Consider the following 17,787-nt stretch of genomic DNA (forward strand, 5'->3'; position numbering starts at 1 on the left):
CACTGGTCTGTCTCAGTTTTTAGCCTGTTAGCAGGACAATTCTTCCCACAGTTGAAGAGCAATGAATGTTCAGTTCTTCAAGGACGGTTACTACCTCATATGACCTACAATTACTGCTGCTGAGGCCTTCAGCTCCTTCATGCCTGGAATCTCACCCTTTGAAATTCATCTCCAGCTATTCTTGGTTATTGGCACCTCAGGGTCAATGAGTTTATCAGTGCTTATCAAGACCGGATGAGTGAGGCAAAGAGGGCTTTGAGCCCCTGGTTAGTGAAAGAAGATCCGGGAGAGTGTGCTATTGGACAGGGCCAGAAGAGGGGATAAAGTAAAGGGAAGCTGCAGACAGGGGGAACATAAGTCCTGGGCTTCAGCTTCCTTTTCTATACGCCTGACTCTCATGATTCAAGGAAATCAGTTCTCGTGTACTGCAAAGCTATTCCAGGTTGAGCCCGAAGTACCCAGCAGACATTGGCATCAACCACTTAAAAACTGGAAAACTTCAGAGAATATGTGTAGAAGGGAGGCTTAAAAGTAGTATTTGGCCTGCTGTGGGGGAGGGGCGGGTGATGCATGAGGGCACAACTGAGGCTCAGAGCCCACCTGGGAGACTGGGCCAGACATGGGAATCCACTTCAGAGCCAAGACTGAGTACTCAGGACGAAAAACCCATCCAGGCCAAAGACTGCCGACACACCACCCGTTGCCTCCCACATGCAGGGCGGACATCACTCCTTCAATCCTAGCACTCTTTCTAATCAGCCAACCAGGCAACCGTTAAAACTGATCAAACGTCTGGCCCCTAAGTAGAACACTATTTAACCGCCTTTGAATCTAACCCCCATTAGTGGGTATTCAAGAAAATTAGGGCCACAGAGAGGGTGTCTTGTCCAGAGTCCCCCTAAGGTGGAGTTAGACCTGCCATTTCCACTGCACTGCGCAGTGAGGGGACAGGATGAAACGGCCGGGAATTCAAAGCTACCCTTTGACTCTGAACTTTTAGCCTTGTGTCCATGTCATTGAAGTTTCTTCCCACAGCCAGTCCCTGGGGTGGAGCCGGCTTTGAGCCTCTCACCTCTGCATCTGGAAGACGGAGTGAAAGGGCTGAGTTGACAGACTCTGTGATCCCAGGACACCCTCTTTGGGCTTGTGCAGGGCTGGGAAACTGGTTTTTACCCGATTCCAGCCTAATTCCCAACATTGAGACTTAGGGGAGAATCTGTTTCTAGAACTGAAAGCCCTTTTCTCCTCCTGTCCCTGCAGTGACCCTTCCCAACTCCCCGAGGCCTGGGCTGGCCGTGCCTCTGTGAGAACTGGAGAGGCAGACTAGGTCTCCAGGGAAGGCAGGTGGGGCTGGCACAGGGAGAGGACAGAGGGCAGGGGCCTGCCGCTGCTGGTGCCCTGGGGCCTGGGATTTGCAGCCTAGGAGGCTGCCCGCTGGCCTTGGTAGGAGTAAGATCGCTACTAACTACTAGGCGTGTGTGTGTGTGTGTGTGTGTGTGTGTGTTCAGTCACTCAGTGGTGTCCTACTCTTTGTAATCCCATGGACTGTAGCTTGCCAGGCTCCTCTGTTCATGGGATTCTCCAGGCAAGAATACTAGAGCAGGTTGACATTTCCTATTCTAAGAGATCTTCCTGACCCAGAGATCAAACCCATGTCTCTTGCATCTCCTGCCTTGGCAGGCGGGCTCTTACCACCGTGCCACTTTTAGTTCAGTTCAGTCGCTCAGTCGTGTCCGACTCTTTGCGACCCCATCAATCGCAGCATGCCAGGCCTCCCTGTCCATCACCAACTCCCGGAGTTCACTCAGACTCACATCCATCGAGTCAGTGATGCCATCCAGCCATCTCATTCTCTGTCGTCCCCTTCTCTTGCCCCCAATCCCTCCCAGCATCAGAGTCTTTTCCAATGAGTCAACTCTTCGCATGAGGTGGCCAAAGTACTGGAGTTTCAGCTTTAGCATCATTCCTTCCAAAGAAATCCCAGGGCTGCTTACCACGTGTCAAACACTGTGCTGAGCCCTAAGTATGTGATGACACGTAATCATTACAAGACTTTAGTAAGAGGTGGACAAAGATGTTACTTTCTCTAAAGAAACAGGCACTAAGACTTAAGTGACCCTCCTGGGGTTAAATAGACAGTAAGTGGCAGAGCCAGGATGGGGAACCAGGCAGGGTGGCTCCAGCAGGCCACATCGTTAACCACTGTGCTTTACTGCTTCCAGTAGGTGAGAGGGAAGTGATGTCTGGGATATTATTTCAAGAGCACCAGGAAAAGCACCAGCCATAAAATGATTTCTCTCTGCTTCTGTTATCTCTGCATCCTGTGTGCTTCACACTGCTCAGTGAACCAACCAAAGCCTGAGTCAGTTCATTTAACTGCTCTGCTTAATGCTCTTCAGTGGCTCCCTTGCTGTTCTCAGGACAAAGTCCAAACTCCTCAGCCTGGCATTCAAATCCTGCGTCACATAGCCCCTGACAACGTCTCCAACCCAGTCTTGCCCGTCACTTTTTCTGCATCCGCCACACGTGGATTTCCTGGGCTTGCCGTGCTCTATCACTTCCGCGTGTCTTTGCACATGTTCACTCTACCCTGTCCACTTCATGCCCATGCGAATGTCTCTGCATCCTTCAACGCCCAGGGGACTGTGAAAGGGGAGCGGTGGGCCTGGCATAGAGCTCAGTCAGTGTGAGCTCCTGCTCCCTCCTGAGATGGACCCTTTAGGAGATAAGTGACAGAAATTCAATTCAAGACGACTACTATAGTGAAAAATCCAGGCGTATCTGATGCCAGATCTGGTTGGATCCAAGTGTTAAAACAATGATATCAGGAATCTGTTCTGGCCATCTGTGAGTGTCAAGGAAGGGAAAAAGATTTTAAGAAATTGGCTCAAGTGATTATGGGGCTTGGTAAGTCCAAAATCTGCAGGGCAGGCCAGCAAGCTGGAGACCTAGCAAAGAACTGATATTGCAGCTTGAGTCTGAAGGTAATCTGTCCCCCTCTTCCTCAGGGGATATTAGTACCCTAATGTCCTAAAGTAGGGTTTCTTTATTACGGATTTCAACTGATTGAATGAGACCCATCCACATCATGGAGGATAATCTTCTTTAAGTCTACTAATTTAAAGGCTAATTTCATCTAAAGAAAATACCTTCATAGTAGCATTCGGCCAAGTTGGCATAAAATTATCCATCACACCATCTCTTGGCTCCACCCTCCTCTGGTTGGCTTCATTCTCAGATAGGTTCTTCCATCTGATGCCAAGATGGCCTCCAGTATTCAAAACATATTCTACCAGATAGTGCCATCTCAGTGGGAAGAGCACTCCTCTAACCTAGGAGTTCCAATAAACTTGTCCTGGGGGTAGGCTTTCCCTAACTGTCCAGGCGTGGATCACATGTCCATCCATGTAACCCTACCAGCACCTTATTGGACTCAGTAAAGGGGAAGACTGGGTTCCAAGAGGAAAATTGGGGTGCTCTCACGGAGGACAAAAAAATAGATCTGGGCAGTCCCAAAGTGGTGTCCATAAGGACCTTGGTTCTCCAAAGCTCCCTTCTTTCCTCCCTTCCTTCTGGGCTCCCTTTTCCTCTGTTGGTGATCTACTCTGGGAGGAGGCTCAGGAGGCCAGGGGATAACTCCCTTGGTGTGTGGAACTCTCCTCTACTCCAGGGCAGGCTGCTTGGTCACCACTTAGGGACAAGAAATGCAGATGTGAAAGATCTGCTATGACCATGGAACTCTCGGGCTGAGATACAGGGGTTCCAACACTTGATTCCAGATGTCCAGAGATGTGAGAACTGAAATCTGACCTTGGGCATGTTAGTTAATCGCTGCCTCCATTTCTTCAACTATAAAAGTGTTATATAAACAATACCTGGGGCCTCCCAGGTGGCACAGTTGTAAAGAACCCACCTGCTAATGCAGGAGACACAGATTCAATCTCTGAGTTAGGAAGATCTCCTAACTGGAGAAGGTAACGTATTCCAATACTCTTGTCTGGGAAATCCCATGGACAGAGGAGCCTGGCCGGCTACAGTCTGTAGGGTTGCAATGGAGTCAGATGTGACAGCAACTGAACAGCAACAACAACAAAATAGTACCCACTTCATAGAATTGTAAGAATCAAAAGGAACAGAGGTGAAGTGCTTAGAGATAGTTCTTGGATCTCAAATTAACATTATTATTATTATTATTATTATTATTATTATTTTGATCTACAATGGATAGAAAGAGGAGCTTGGGACCCATTCCAGAATGGGGCTTCCCCAAGGTGGACTCTGAGGTCGAGATGTTGCTCAGCCTGCCTCTGTGCTCCACACACACAACTACACCAGCTGGGGGCGGGGCTATCTCCCCGTCCACATGTTCTGTGCACAAAGTCCTCCTGCACCTTCCCTTGCTACGGAAGCTGCACCTGTTCCCCAATAGGCCACCAGCTGAGTGTGTGTGTTGGTGTGCGCGCATGCACACACATGTGCTGGTTAATATTCATCCTCATTAATTGTGTCCTGAATGTGTGCAGGAGTTATTCTAGATCAGAGGCAGATTTCCTCTCAATTATCTTATAGGCAATGATAAGGGAGTCAGCCCCTCCTTCCCACGCCTCCCATTGCCCCCGATCTTACTCCTGAGGTGATGAGATGAAAACCAGATGGGAGAGTCTCCTACATGAGTAATGGGACAATCCATAGGCCAGGGATGGTAAACTGGGTTTTCTCCATTTATCTGTAGGAGGCAGATAGCCATTTCCCTCCCCTCTTGAAAGGGAAACTGAAAAGTCTTTTCTTCTTTGAGAAGGAATGAAAAGGATTCTCAATCTAAGCTTCTGGAATGTACACACCTAGGGAGCTAGTGCTTGAATCTTCCTGGTACCTCAGGGGCTTAACCTGGGGACCTGGCCCTGGCTATAACCTTCTGGCTCTCTTGGAGAGATAGAAGCTTTGTTATCATTTTCTAAATTGTGACACGATACACATAACCTACAATTTACTGTCTTAACCTTTTCAAGTGCACAGTTCAGTGATACTCAGCACATTCCCATTATTGTGCACCCATCACCACGATCCATCTCTAAAACTCTTTCATCTTACCCAACTGAGACTCTGTCCTCAGTAAATTTAAAATAACTCGCCATAACCCCTGACCCCTCAGCCCTGGCAACCACCATTCTGTTTTCTATCTCTGTGAATATGAGGTACTACTCCAAGTACCTCATATAAGTGGAATCATACAGCGTTTGTCTTTTCTCAACTCCCCTTGTGGCTCAGATGGTAAAGAATTCACCTGCAATGTGGGAGACCTGGGTTCAATCCCTGGGTTGGGAAGATCTCCTGGAGGAGGGCATTGCAACCCACTCCAGTATTCTTGTCTAGAGAATCCCCATGGAAGAGGAGCCTGGCAGGCTACAGTCCATGGGGTCGCAAAGAGTCGGACGCAGCTGAGTGACTAAGCACACATATTTCACTTAGCATAATTTCCTCAAGGTTCTTCCGTGTTGTAGCATGTGATTTTAAGGCTGAATAATGTTCCATTGTGTGGAAATAGCACATTTTTCTAATCCATTCAGTTCTTGGTGTACACTTGGGTTGCTTCTACTCTTTAGCTACTGTGAATAACGTTGCTATGAACATGGGTGTACAAATATCTCTTCCAGACTCTGATTTCAATAATTTTGAGCATCCCTCCACAGGTGGAATTGCTGGATATGTTTTGTTATCTTTTTGGGTAAAAGCAATTATCTAAACAAGTGGCTACAGATTGAATTCTCATGGGGTGTGTGTGTGTATGTGTTTGCGTGCACACGCACACGCTTAGTTGCTCAGTCATATCTGACTCTTTGTAACCCTTTGGACTATAGCCCGCCAGGATCCTCAGTCCATGGGATTCTCCAGGCAAGAATACTGGAGTGGGTTGACATGCCCTCCTCCAGGGGATCTTCCTGACCCAGGAACCAAGCCATGTCTCCTGTGTCTCTTGAATTGCAGGCAGATTCTTTACTCGCTGAGCCATCAGGGAAGACCCTCTCATGGTGTACGAAGGGCGAAATGCTTCTAGGGAAAGTGAAAGCAAAAATTTCTTCTTTACATCATATATATTTCCAAATCTCAGGAGGCTAGGGCTCCTTTTTTTTTTTTTTAATAGACACCTGAGGAATCTAAGGGAGTTGTATTTCCCCACAGTCCACATGCTGGTCACAGGTGGACAGACAAGGGAGGTTCTCAGCGAGCATCACAGGCAAGCGATGAAGGCTGTCACCTCAGAGGAAGCAGAATTTCTTCCTCTCTGCCTGTGTGCTGCACAGCTGGCCACTCTGACCACAGACTCTTCATCAGTTTATGGTGATCCTGAGACCACGGAGTCGGCTCAGACTCTACTGTTCAGGCCCCCTTACTCACTTGACAGATACCGAGGGGCAAAATTCTGCTTGGTGTGGCTCTACACCTTCCGCACAGTTTGAACAACACCCACCAGGCAGCCACCTCAGGCCTGCAGTTCCTAACTCAGGGTCCACGGAAAGATTTAGAGAGAGCTTATGAACCTCAGAATGTAAATCTCCTTTTGGAGAAGTGGTCTAAATTATACCAGATTTTCAAAAGTATCTCTGACTTAAAAGAGGTTAAATCCACTCTATGATAGGGTGATGATTAAAACAAAAAACCTTAATAATGAGATGTTGGGAACTCCCAGAAGATTAAAGAATAAGTTCACTCAAAGCAAGCCCTGTATTCACCACTGGGTCTCTGCATTTTGTAAGGGACTGGTCATATAATATGTGTTCAACAGAGATATGCCAACAAATGAATGAGCGGGAATCTGTTAAAGACAGACAAAGAAAGTGCACCTGCATGATACGATGTAAGTCAATGAAAAAGCTGAATCAATTCATAGACATCAATTTTCCACTTGGCTGAGCAAGTACACAGCTGTTGTGCCCATGGGGAAACATTATCATTGATCAACTTATTCATTCATTCATCCACTCATTCATTTAACAAATATTGAGATTTGAGCACCCACCACGTGCCCGAACCAGAGTTACATGAGACTCAGTGTTGGCCCACAGTGGGTCAGGCAGGCCAGCAAATGGCCCATCACTGGGTGGCAAGGGCGGCGACAGGGACTGGACAAAGTGCTGAGAGACCAAAAGGAGGGACCTTTAAGTAGTCTACCACGAGGGAGGGTCAGGGAAGGCTTCCCATGAGAAAGTAACATTTGAGCTCAAGGCTGAAAGCCTAGAAGCAGGCAGTCAGTGGGTCAGGGAGCCTATTATTAGCTCCCATTGCTCCCTGCCGGGCACACCCAGCAGATGCTTCCTAAATGTGGACTGTCAAATGAACAGTGGGGCAGAATCTCTAGGGGGAGCTCCACAGCTGGAAACTCCAGAGCACAAGTCATCCAGCCTCCCATTGTCCTTCCTCATGGAGCCTCATCCCTGCCAGACTTACTGGTTCTCTCACTGCATTTGGAAAAGTCTGACCCCAGCTTTCCCACCTTTACACACAGTGGTATCCCTCCCTAACCAGCCAATCTCCCCCTTCTTCCCCTGTATAGGCTGGGCCATCCCCAAGGCCACTGTTTCCCCTAAAACTTCAAGAAAGCTAACTCTGCAAGCCCAGTCACCTTAAAAAAGAAAAAAACATGTATGTTTATCTTGTTTTCCCTAGCAGATTGTACACCCCTGAGGGCAGGGACATCTGTTATTCCCAATGAGAAGGCAATGTGGTAGAGAGCAATGGTTCTCAAACTCCGCAGGGGTTAGAGTCACCCGGAGGACTTGTTAAAACAGATTTCTCAGGACTTCCCTGGGAGTCCGATGGCTGAGACTCCAAGCTCCCAGTTTCAATTCTTAGTCAGGGGACTAGATTCCATATACCTCAACTAAGAGTTAGCATGCTGCCACTAAAGACCTCAAACTCCGAAACAAAGATGGAGGATCCCTCAGGCCTCAACTAAGATTCGGTGCAGCCAAACAAATAAATACTTTTAAAAATAAAAATAAGACAGATTTCTCAACTCCATCCCCAGAATTTCAGATTCTGTAAGTTTAGGGTGGACCAAAGAATCTGCATTTCTAAAAAATTCCTTAGCAATGCCATTGGCCCGGAGATCTCACTCTGAGAACCACTGGCATGGGAAACATAGTGGTTCCAAATCCAGGTGAACCTGGGTTTCAGTGCAGGCTATGCATCTCACCGGCTTGTGAGTTACGGCAAGTCCCTTAGCCTCTCTGGGCTTTAGCTTCCTAAGGACACAATAATACTCAGTTTGCAGGGTTGCAGGGAACAATGTAATCTGGGAAACCCAGTCTGCACCCAGCAGATACCCAATAAAGCCTATAATGGATTGACTAACTGCCTCAGATACAGACTGGAGTGGCCATGGCCTGAGCCAAGTTATTTCTCCCAAATAGGAGAGCAAGCAAATTTCAATGTCTTCCTCCCCCCACCCTCTCCCACCAGGGGGCTGGACCAGCAGAGGAGTTTGATTAGATTTCTCCAGCTCCAGGGGAAAAGGTGACACTTCTGTCCAAACCGCTGGGCTCTTTGCTCTTCACAACACAACTTCTCCAGGCTCTGTCCTTTGCCCAAGCCCCAGAACACTCACATCATTAAATGATTGTCTTCTCAAGGACACCCTGGCTACTCAAAAAGCTTCAACTTAAATATATTCATGAATTTGAATGCATAATACACTAATTTTTAGCTGAAAATAAATTTTGAGGCTGTACAGCAAATAAGGGGGGAGTGCGTCAGGAACATCTCTTTCGAGTAAGTAGGTAAATGTTAGGTAGTGGCTGTGAGTCTGTCTCGACGCCTCTGTCTCTCTCATCCCCAGCTCTCCTTCCCTCCCTCCCTTTCAGGTCTCTGTTTGTCTGAGTGAAGAGGTCTTTCTTTGCCCAAGCACCAGAGGGAAGGGTCTTCTTTCCTCCTCCCCAACAGAATCACTGTGGCAGGCATGCCCACACGTACCTTAATTTATACACCAGGTTTTCATCAGTGTGCCAAGAAGTTGGCTGTATATATACTTACATATAGGCACAGCCTCAAGCGGCCAAGTCTAAATAAGGACCGTGGGCTTGCTTTGCAGAGACAACTTCCAGACACCCCCACCATACCTCCTCGCACCTTCTTCCAGCTGGAAAGCTCCCATACCCCATTTGGCCTTCCTCATTTATCCCACCCCTACGCCAACCCACCCCTGTTTCTCAGCAGGATGCTCCAGGTAGGGACCTGCGTTCTGCTACCTACATGGCTGGGGGTCCCTGGGTCAGTGACTTTTCCACTCTGCTTCATGCTCACGTCTGTAATGATGATTATATCACCTGCTTTAAAGGGAGATGATGATCAAGCTAGAGAATGCTATAAAGGCCTTGGCATTTTATTCTTTCCCAGTCAAGTTTTAGGTATGAACTCAATCAACTAGTAAAAATCAGTAAGTAAGTGTTGCAGCATTACTTATAATGGCCAATACATGGAAAGCAACCTAAGTGTCCATCAATGCATAAATGGATAAAGAAAATATGGTCTTCATGAAATGGAATATTAGCCATAAAAAGAAGGAAATTCGGCCCTTTGCAACAAAATGGATGAAACTTATGGGCACTATGCTAAGTTAATAAGTCAGAGAAAGACAGATAACTGTAGAATGCACTTATGTGCAGAATCTAAAAAAACTGAACTCACAGAAATGAATTGGTAGTTACCAGAGATGGAGGGTGCAGGAGCAGGATAGGAAAAATGGATGAAGGTGGTCAAAAGGTACAAACTTCCAGTTATAAGAAAAGTTCTGAGCATGTAATGTATGGCATGGTGACCACAGTGAACAGTACTGTATTGTATATTTTAAAGTTGCTAAGAGAGCAACTTTAAAAAAATTCTCATCACAAGAAAAAAATATAACTCTGTAAAAAGATGGATGTTAACTAAACACAGTGATAATCATATCCATATATTTAGCCATTATGTTATACATCTTAAACTTATGCATTGTTATATGTCAGTTACACTTAATAAAACTAGGAGGGGGATCAGTGTCTTGTCCTTGGATAAGAAGCTGATTTGAAAACTGGAAAGCTTGATACGTGGTCTCCAGTTTGCCAGGCTTTCTTACACAATTGAATCCCAAGAGAAGACTTATTCGTCCACTTTTACAGATGAAGACCAGGGAGGCTGACTTGCCCAAGGTCACATGGCTGGTCAGGGGCTGAACTGGAACCTGAACATTCCCAGCACTGAATTGGGTCCAGGAGCCTTGGTTCAGGGGAACAGGAGCTGAGGTCCCTCTGGGTGGGTGGGAGGTGGAAGAAAGCTAAAAGGAAGACAGGTGGCCCAGCAGCATCCCCCACCTCACCTGCCTCCAGCCCTGGCTCTGGTGGGGCCCCTCAGGCCCGGAGAGCTGAGGCTGTGCTGTACCTGCCAGAGGCACCTGTCTGGGGCCAGGCTGTGCCAGAGAGAGGAGCCCAGATGGGGATTCTGCTGCAGGGCAACCTCGGGTGGGGAAAGAGGCAGCCCAGCGCACCTTATGGGATCCTCATGCATCTCACTTGCAATCATTCCTTCTGTCACTGGAATTCATCTCCGAAACAAATCAATGCAAGGTCACCTGAGAGCCTGCTTCACCCACAGGTGAGGCCCCACTCCACAGGACCCCCTCACACTCAGGTCCTCCCACCTGGCCCCCCGACTGATGCCAGTGACTGATGTCATGACTGGGTGTTTCCTTTGGCTTCTAACACAGAGAAAAGGCAGAGTACACAGCTCTGTAGGTTTGCCCAAAGGTCTGTCCTTCGGGGCCTGCATTCATTCCCTCCTCCGGAGATGAAGCCTCAGAGGCAGTAAAATGCTCAGGACCCTCAGCGTCGCTTTAAGGAGTGACTGACAGAGCAGGCTCTGAAGCTGGCCCCAACTGGGTTTTGATCTTTTCTCTACCAATCTCCAGCTGTGTGACCCTGGGGAAAGAGCTTAGCTCCTCCGAATCTCAGTTTTCTCTGATAATAGTAACTTCTAGGCAGTTCCCCTGAGATTTAAATCAGGTAAAGTGCGGTATACACTAAGAACTCAACAGTTGCTGGGGAAACAAAAGAGAGAAAAATCTTATTCTCTCTCCCAATAATCTGTCCAGGAAGAGAGCAGGCTTGAGGCCAGTCAGCAGCTGGGGAAGGGACACAGGGCATGCTTGAAAAACCCTGAGTGGGTGTAGAAGCTGAAGGCAAATGCTGAATTGCCCTGGGGACTGAGGGGCATGTTTTGAAGAGAGGCTGTGTGGGAAAAAAGGAAGAGGACATGTAGGAAAACACAAATCCGAGAAGACTGCTGGGGCTGGGGCAGAAATAGGAGATTCTACCAAGTCTCTGCTGTGAGGTGTGAAAAGTACATCTTCCCACCTCCCCATGGAGGCTTTCGGTAAAGCCTCCATTTTAAATCAAGGTACTGGGGAGCCGGATCTTTTGGGAATACAGTGAGAGGATGGGCTTGTCCTCAAGCGTGTAGAGAAACCAGGCCACGCATGCAGTCGTCCTCTGGCTTGTGTTACTATGGTGAGGGTGATCCTGGACCAGAGCTTAAGTGGGCAAGAACGAGAACTTATTTATTTTTATTTCAGACCTCCATCCCTTCCAGGCTGGCAGGAAATGTTAACCCTGGGTTTTCTTGGAGTTCCTTCCCCACCTCCCCATTTACACGGTGCCGAGACACTGGGGAGGATTCATCTTCTTTCTTCAGCATCCACCCAGGCAAGGATGGCAGAGGGTCCCCCGCCGCTAATGGCCCTTGTGTGGATTTTTCTGGCACAACTGACACCTAGCCTTTCCCTTGCTGGGTGGCTATCCACTCCTCCACCCCACCCTGCAGACACACACAGACACACAGACACACAGACACACAGACACACACACGTGCAGCAGGCAGGCAGCGAGGTTGAGTGCAGGTTCCTGGTCTCAAGAACTTCTCTCTCTTTGATATATCAGTTGTCTGTTCTCTGTCTGCAATTTCCTTCACAATCATCTGCCTGAAGGGAGAGTTGGGGGCGGGGGAAAATATCTTTCCAAATCGGTTTGGATAGCCCTGGGGCTTCCCAGGTGGCGCTAGAGGTAAAGAACTCGTCTGCTAATGCAGGAGACAAGAGAAAGGTCTGCCCTGGTGGCTCAGAGGTTAAAGCGTCTGCCTGCAATTCGGGAGACCTGGGTTCGATCCCTGGGTCTGGAAGATTCCCTGGAGAAGGAAATGGCAACCCATTCCAGTATTCTTGCCATGGACGGAGGAGACAGTCCATGGAGTCACAAAGAGTCGGACACGACTGAGCAACTTCACTTAAGAGAAGGAGGCTGGGTCCTTGAGCCAAGAAGATGCCTTGCAGGAGAGCGTGGCAACCCACTCCAGTGTTCTTGCCTGGAGAATTCTGTGGACAGAGGAGCCTGGTGGGCTACAGTCCATGGGGTCACAAAGTGTCGAACACAACTGAGTGACCTAGCATGCATGCACGGATAGCCCTACTTTACTCTCTCTACTTACTGCAAAGCATGGATAAAACCATTTTTGGTTTTGTTTTTAACCATCGCACTATTGATTGGGGTTACTGAAAGGGCTAATTTCTTGAAATATCCTCCTTCTCTACTATGTCACCATTATCATCTTGATGACCTCATCTGTCGTGGTTACTGACACACCTGAGACAGGGCACTAAAGGATGAATGACATCACAGCTAGAAGGAAGTTTTTTGAAGCCTTGTACCCAGGTTTCCTCTCGCTGTACACAAAGCGAGGGATGATCTCTGCCTGCAACTACGTTCACCTGGTGAGCCCTTTGAGCTCAAGAATCCAGGTCGTGAAATCCTTCCCAGGTTTTCCATTCTACTCTGAGGAAGGCTGAGCATTCTCAAAGGGGAATACCCTTGCTTCAAGCCTGCTATTGATGTAATCCAGCCAGCATCTTTGGAGTTGGAAAAGCTTGAGATCCAGTGCCTCCCCGTAGAGACATTGCAGCTCCCTGTCTGTTTCTGTTGCAAAAATAAAATGGTTTCATGCCACACACACAGACTGCTCTATATCTATGCCTTGGACATCTTTCCACATCTCTGTACATAACCCTACTTCATTCTCTGTGTTTGCCTCGCAGTATCCCACAGCATGGAATTATGATATTGTTCGTTTGTTTTTTGGTTTTGCTTTCACTAGCCCTCTATTGATGAACATTTGGGTGTTTTCTAGATTACAATCCATGTTACACCAGAAGTCCTTTCATGCCTCTTTATGCACCCAGTTCCATACTTCTTTAAAAAATTTATTTATTTGGCTATGCTGGGTCTTAGGGAGAAGGCAATGGCACCCCACTCACTCCAGTACTCTTGCCTGGGAAATCCCATGGATGGAGGAGCCTGGTAGGCTGCAGTCCATGGGGTCACTAAGAGTTGGACGTGACTGAGCGACTTCACTTTCACTTTTTACTTCCATAAATTGGAGAAGGAAATGGCAACCCACTCCAGTGTTCTTGCCTGGAGAATCCCAGGGACGGGGGAGCCTGGTGGGCTGCCGTTTATGGGGTCACACAAAGTCGGACACGAATGAAGCGACACAGCAGCAGCAGCAGCAGCAGCAGCAGCAGCAGCTGGGTCTTAGCTGTGGCATACAAACTCTTAGTTGAGGCATATGAGATTTAGTTCCCCGACCAAGAATCCAACCAGGCTTCCTGCATCGGAAGCACAGAGTCTCAGCCACTGGACCACCAGGGAAGTCCCCTAGCTCCACACTTTTCAAGATAATACAGTCACATGACGGGCAGTGGGATGGGTATCCTCACTAGAAAGCTAGGTGCAGGGAAGGGTGGAATTTGCCCATAGGCATGCAGTAGGTTTGCATTAGAGATAGCAAATGTGGCACCCCTTCCAGCCTCTAGACCCAACACTCTCTTAGTCCCAGTGAGTGATCCCTTAATTGTCCTATATATTTGGGTCCAGCTTGGGTTGTGTGCTAAGTCACTTCAGTTGTGTCCAACTCTTTGAGACCCTTTGAACTGCAGCCTGCCCGGTTCCTCTTTCCATGGGATTAACAAGCAAGAACACTGGAGTGGGTTGCTATGTCCTCTTCCAGGGGATCTTCCTGACCCAGGGATCAAACCCGTGTCTCCTGCATTTCAGGCAGATTCTTTACTATTAATGTCACCTGGGAAGCCCCCCAGTTTGGGTTAGAGCAGGCTTTTTATTTATTTCAAATGACCTAGAAGAAGCAAGTATGTGGGTTATGCTGGGCACTGTGTACTGAGTGCAAGAAAGGGAAAGACCACTAGATAACCTTCATTGATTGATGGGGTCCCATGTGTGAGCCCCCAAAGGATGAAGTCGCCAGGATCATCTTCTAGGCTAACACAACACATGTACGCCTGTGACCTCATTTTAATCCTCTAGGGTCTGTATTATTATCTTCCCCATTTAGAAAAGAGGAAAGTTAAGCACAGAATGGTGACTATGTGACATAACTCATAGTGGTAGAGCCAGGACTGGGGACTTGTCTTTCAAACACACCTATATTACTACTGGTAATAGTACTACTGGAATACACATATATATTCTCTGGTGAAGGACAAGGAAGCCTGGAGAGCCGCAGTCCATGGGGTCGAAAAGAGTCGGACGTGACGGAGTGGCTCAATAACCACAATAAAATATTACTACTACTGAAAGGTAAAATAGCATTGCTGAAAGTGTGAAAAACAAATTATAACTACAAAAACAAAATGGCAACAAAAAGTTGCTGGGTTTTTTTAAAGATTTTTTTTAACGTGGACCATTTTTAAAGTCTTTATTGAATTTGTTACTTCAATAATATTGCCTCCGTTTTATGTTTTGGTTTGTTTGGCAACAAGGCAGGTGGGATCTTAGCTCCCCAGCCAGGGATCGAATCTGCACCCTCTGCACTGAAATGTGAAGACTGAACCACTGGACCACTAAGGAAGTCCCCAAAATGGCAGCAGAAAATGTGGAAAGAAAAACTTGGGAGTCAAAAATAAAATCCTAAAAACAATCTTGTTAGGTGACCAAGGGCACATCATATCTCTCTGAAACTTAGTTGTTTCATTCTTACAGAAAGAGAATTGTAATAACAATAAGAATCAGCACAGCAACAGCAGCTAATGTATACTATACACCACCCTAACCTAACAACCGTTTCCAAGTCTGAGCTTCCCCTGTGGGCTTTCATTCAAATATACATATTTAATATGACTATAATCAAAGGAAACATACAATTTTATTTGTTGATTTTTCACCTGACATTGTCTCATAAGCTTTTCCCACGTGGTTACATACATGCACTCAGCAATCACTTTTTCTGTAACTGCCTTCACCCATGTTAATTAACTCCTTTCACGGGTACTGGACATTTACCGCCACCAACTTTTCACTATTTTGGCTAATACGGCAGGCCTCTTTCAGCTTCATGGAGATTCCCCAAAGTCAGAGACTGTCCAAGGACTTCAGACTCTGATCTCCTACCCTTCTAAGCTCTTCACTCAGCCCCCCTGCCTTCTGCTCTGGCGCCTGGCTCTGCCCTGGCCTCTCTCAAGGCCTGAGGCAGAGCTGAGGCCCTGCTCGACAATGTTCTGGAAAGGCTCTGAGCCTCAAAGTGGCCTCAGAACAGGCTCAGAGAGGCTCAGAGGAAAAGGGACTGAAGAGTGCTTCCTTGATGACGCCCCAGCTCCCCCTGAGAATACATGCATTTATATTGCAAACCTCTAACTCAGAAAATTCTTCTAAAATCTAAGCCAAAGTCCCCTTTGTCTTCTTTCTTCATAGGACATAAACTGTTTTTGACCACAGACCTATGAGAATTTTTCCAAAAAGCCAAAAAGACATAACACTGTCTTTACAATTTCACAAGCTTAAGGGTTCTTGAACTCCTTAAGCTTGTGTGTGTCAGGTTAAGGCTACAGCTTGTGTGCACGCTCACTCAGTCATGTCCAGCTCTTTGTGAGCCCATGGACTACAGCCCGCCTACAGCTCCTCTGTCCATAGGATTTCCCAGGCAAGAATACTGGAGTGGGTTGCCATTTGCCATTCCAGGGGATCATCCCCACCCAAGGATTGAACCCAAGTCTCCTGTGTCTCTTGCATTGGCAGGCAGATTCTCTACCACTGAGGCACCAAGGATACAGCTTAGGGTGACATTGTCTTTCCACCTCTCTTGGCTGCCTTCCATTGCCTTCACTGGATACAGTGAGACCTTGGGTCAGTCATGTAAACTCCCTGAGCCTCAGTTTCCTCATCAGAAAAATGGGAGAGATTATAACCTGTACTTAGCAGGAGTATTGGGAGATGCCCTTTGTGAAAGAGTGGGATAGGCTATAAGGCACCTGTGAACATCCAGCCCCTGGAAGGACTTCTGAAAACAATCGAACTGTCCCCCTGGATTCTGTTTTTCAATGCTTTTCCTATTCATGTGGGGTGGGATTTGTTCCACTTTGCCTCCATCAGGACCCTCAGATCTAACTTCATCCACCAGCACCAGGCCAGGTGAGCCCACATTTCAGACCCAGGGCAGTGAGACTCCTACGGCACTCACTCCGGACACACGAGGCCCCTCCTCTCTTCTGCACCTCTCAGCCTCCCACCCAGAATCAAGCGCGCCCACCCACCCAGCCAGCCTGCCTTCTCCCATGCCCCAGCGTGCGCGCGCAGCGGGGCACCCACCAGGCGGCCCCCCGCACAGCACCTCGCGCGGGCGCCGCAGCTGGAACTCCGGGTCCCAGCGCAGCCGGGCGGGTCCGGCCTCCCGCCGCCCCCCGGGGGCCCACAGGTAGCGGAGCAGGGAGGTGGGGGTGGGGGCGCGGGAGCGCCGCGGGGCCGGGCCCGCGGGGCGGGGGCGGGGGCCTGGCTACAGGGGACAGAGCGCGCGAGGCGCGTGGAGCCAGCTGCAGCCGCAGCCGGAGCCGGAGCCCGAGCCGGCGCCGCCATGCCCCTGGCCTTCTGCGGCAGCGAGAACCACTCGGCCGCCTACCGGGTGGACCAGGGCGTCCTCAACAACGGTTGCTTCGTGGACGCGCTCAACGTGGTGCCGCACGTCTTCCTGCTCTTCATCACCTTCCCCATCCTGTTCATCGGTGAGCGCCCTGGGCGAGCGGCGGAGGAGGGGAGGGCGGAGGCCGGGAGGGAGGCGGAGGCGCTGCGTCCTGCCGCTCTCGGTGTCCCCTTGCGGGCGGGCGATCGCCGCTCGCCTCCCTCCGGGGTGCTCTGTATGATGCCCCTCGGCCCCTGCGCTCGCATACCCGCGCAGCCCTCACTACTGGGATGTCCCTGAAACCGCGCCAACCACAGCGGACGCTCCTGACCCAGGGGACCCCCAAGTTTTGCCACCGCGGGGCTAGAGCCGGAATGGAGAAAGGGGAAGGCAGGGGGTCTCTTTCCGTGCTGGAAAGGTCGGGAGGGGGTCGGGCTATACTCTCAGAGGCGCTATGTAGGGAGCCGGGTCACCCCTCCCCCAGGGCACCCTCCTCGTCAGCCGCCACTGGGGCCAGGGAGGAGAGCAGCCTGCGCCTCGGAGGCTGGGATGGAGGCCCTGCGAGCCCTTGGGCTGAGCCAGACAGTGGTGGTCAGCAGCCTCCGGAGATCCTGGGATCCCACTCGCCCTGAGCGAGAAGAGGCTCTGCTTCCCCAGCCAACCCCATCCGGGCGCGCGTGTGCCTAGAGGGCAACTTCTCAGGCTCCTTGCAGAGCCCATCCGACTTAGCAGCGACCCCCGGAGGCCCCCAGCGTCCTGTTTGAAAACCCCCTGCAGAGCTGGGTGGAACCTCCCGGGAGGTTT

At 49.1% G+C, this 17,787-nt stretch overlaps 1 protein-coding gene across 4 annotated transcripts in view; it reads left to right on the forward strand.

Moving 5' to 3' along the window:
- The first annotated feature begins 16,938 nt into the window (after nt 1-16,938).
- Nucleotides 16,939-17,787, forward strand: part of ABCC8 (ATP binding cassette subfamily C member 8) — an 80,820-nt gene continuing 79,971 nt past the window's right edge. For all 4 annotated transcript variants that reach the window (XM_068989312.1, XM_068989313.1, XM_068989314.1 and 1 more), the window contains exon 1: nt 16,939-17,086. In XM_068989312.1, coding sequence (XP_068845413.1) covers nt 16,939-17,086 — 148 coding nt within the window. The remainder of the gene's footprint in view (nt 17,087-17,787) is intronic.

This window comes from Capricornis sumatraensis, chromosome 16 (genome assembly GCF_032405125.1).
Source record: "Capricornis sumatraensis isolate serow.1 chromosome 16, serow.2, whole genome shotgun sequence".
In the NCBI taxonomy this organism is placed as follows: domain Eukaryota; kingdom Metazoa; phylum Chordata; class Mammalia; order Artiodactyla; family Bovidae; genus Capricornis; species Capricornis sumatraensis.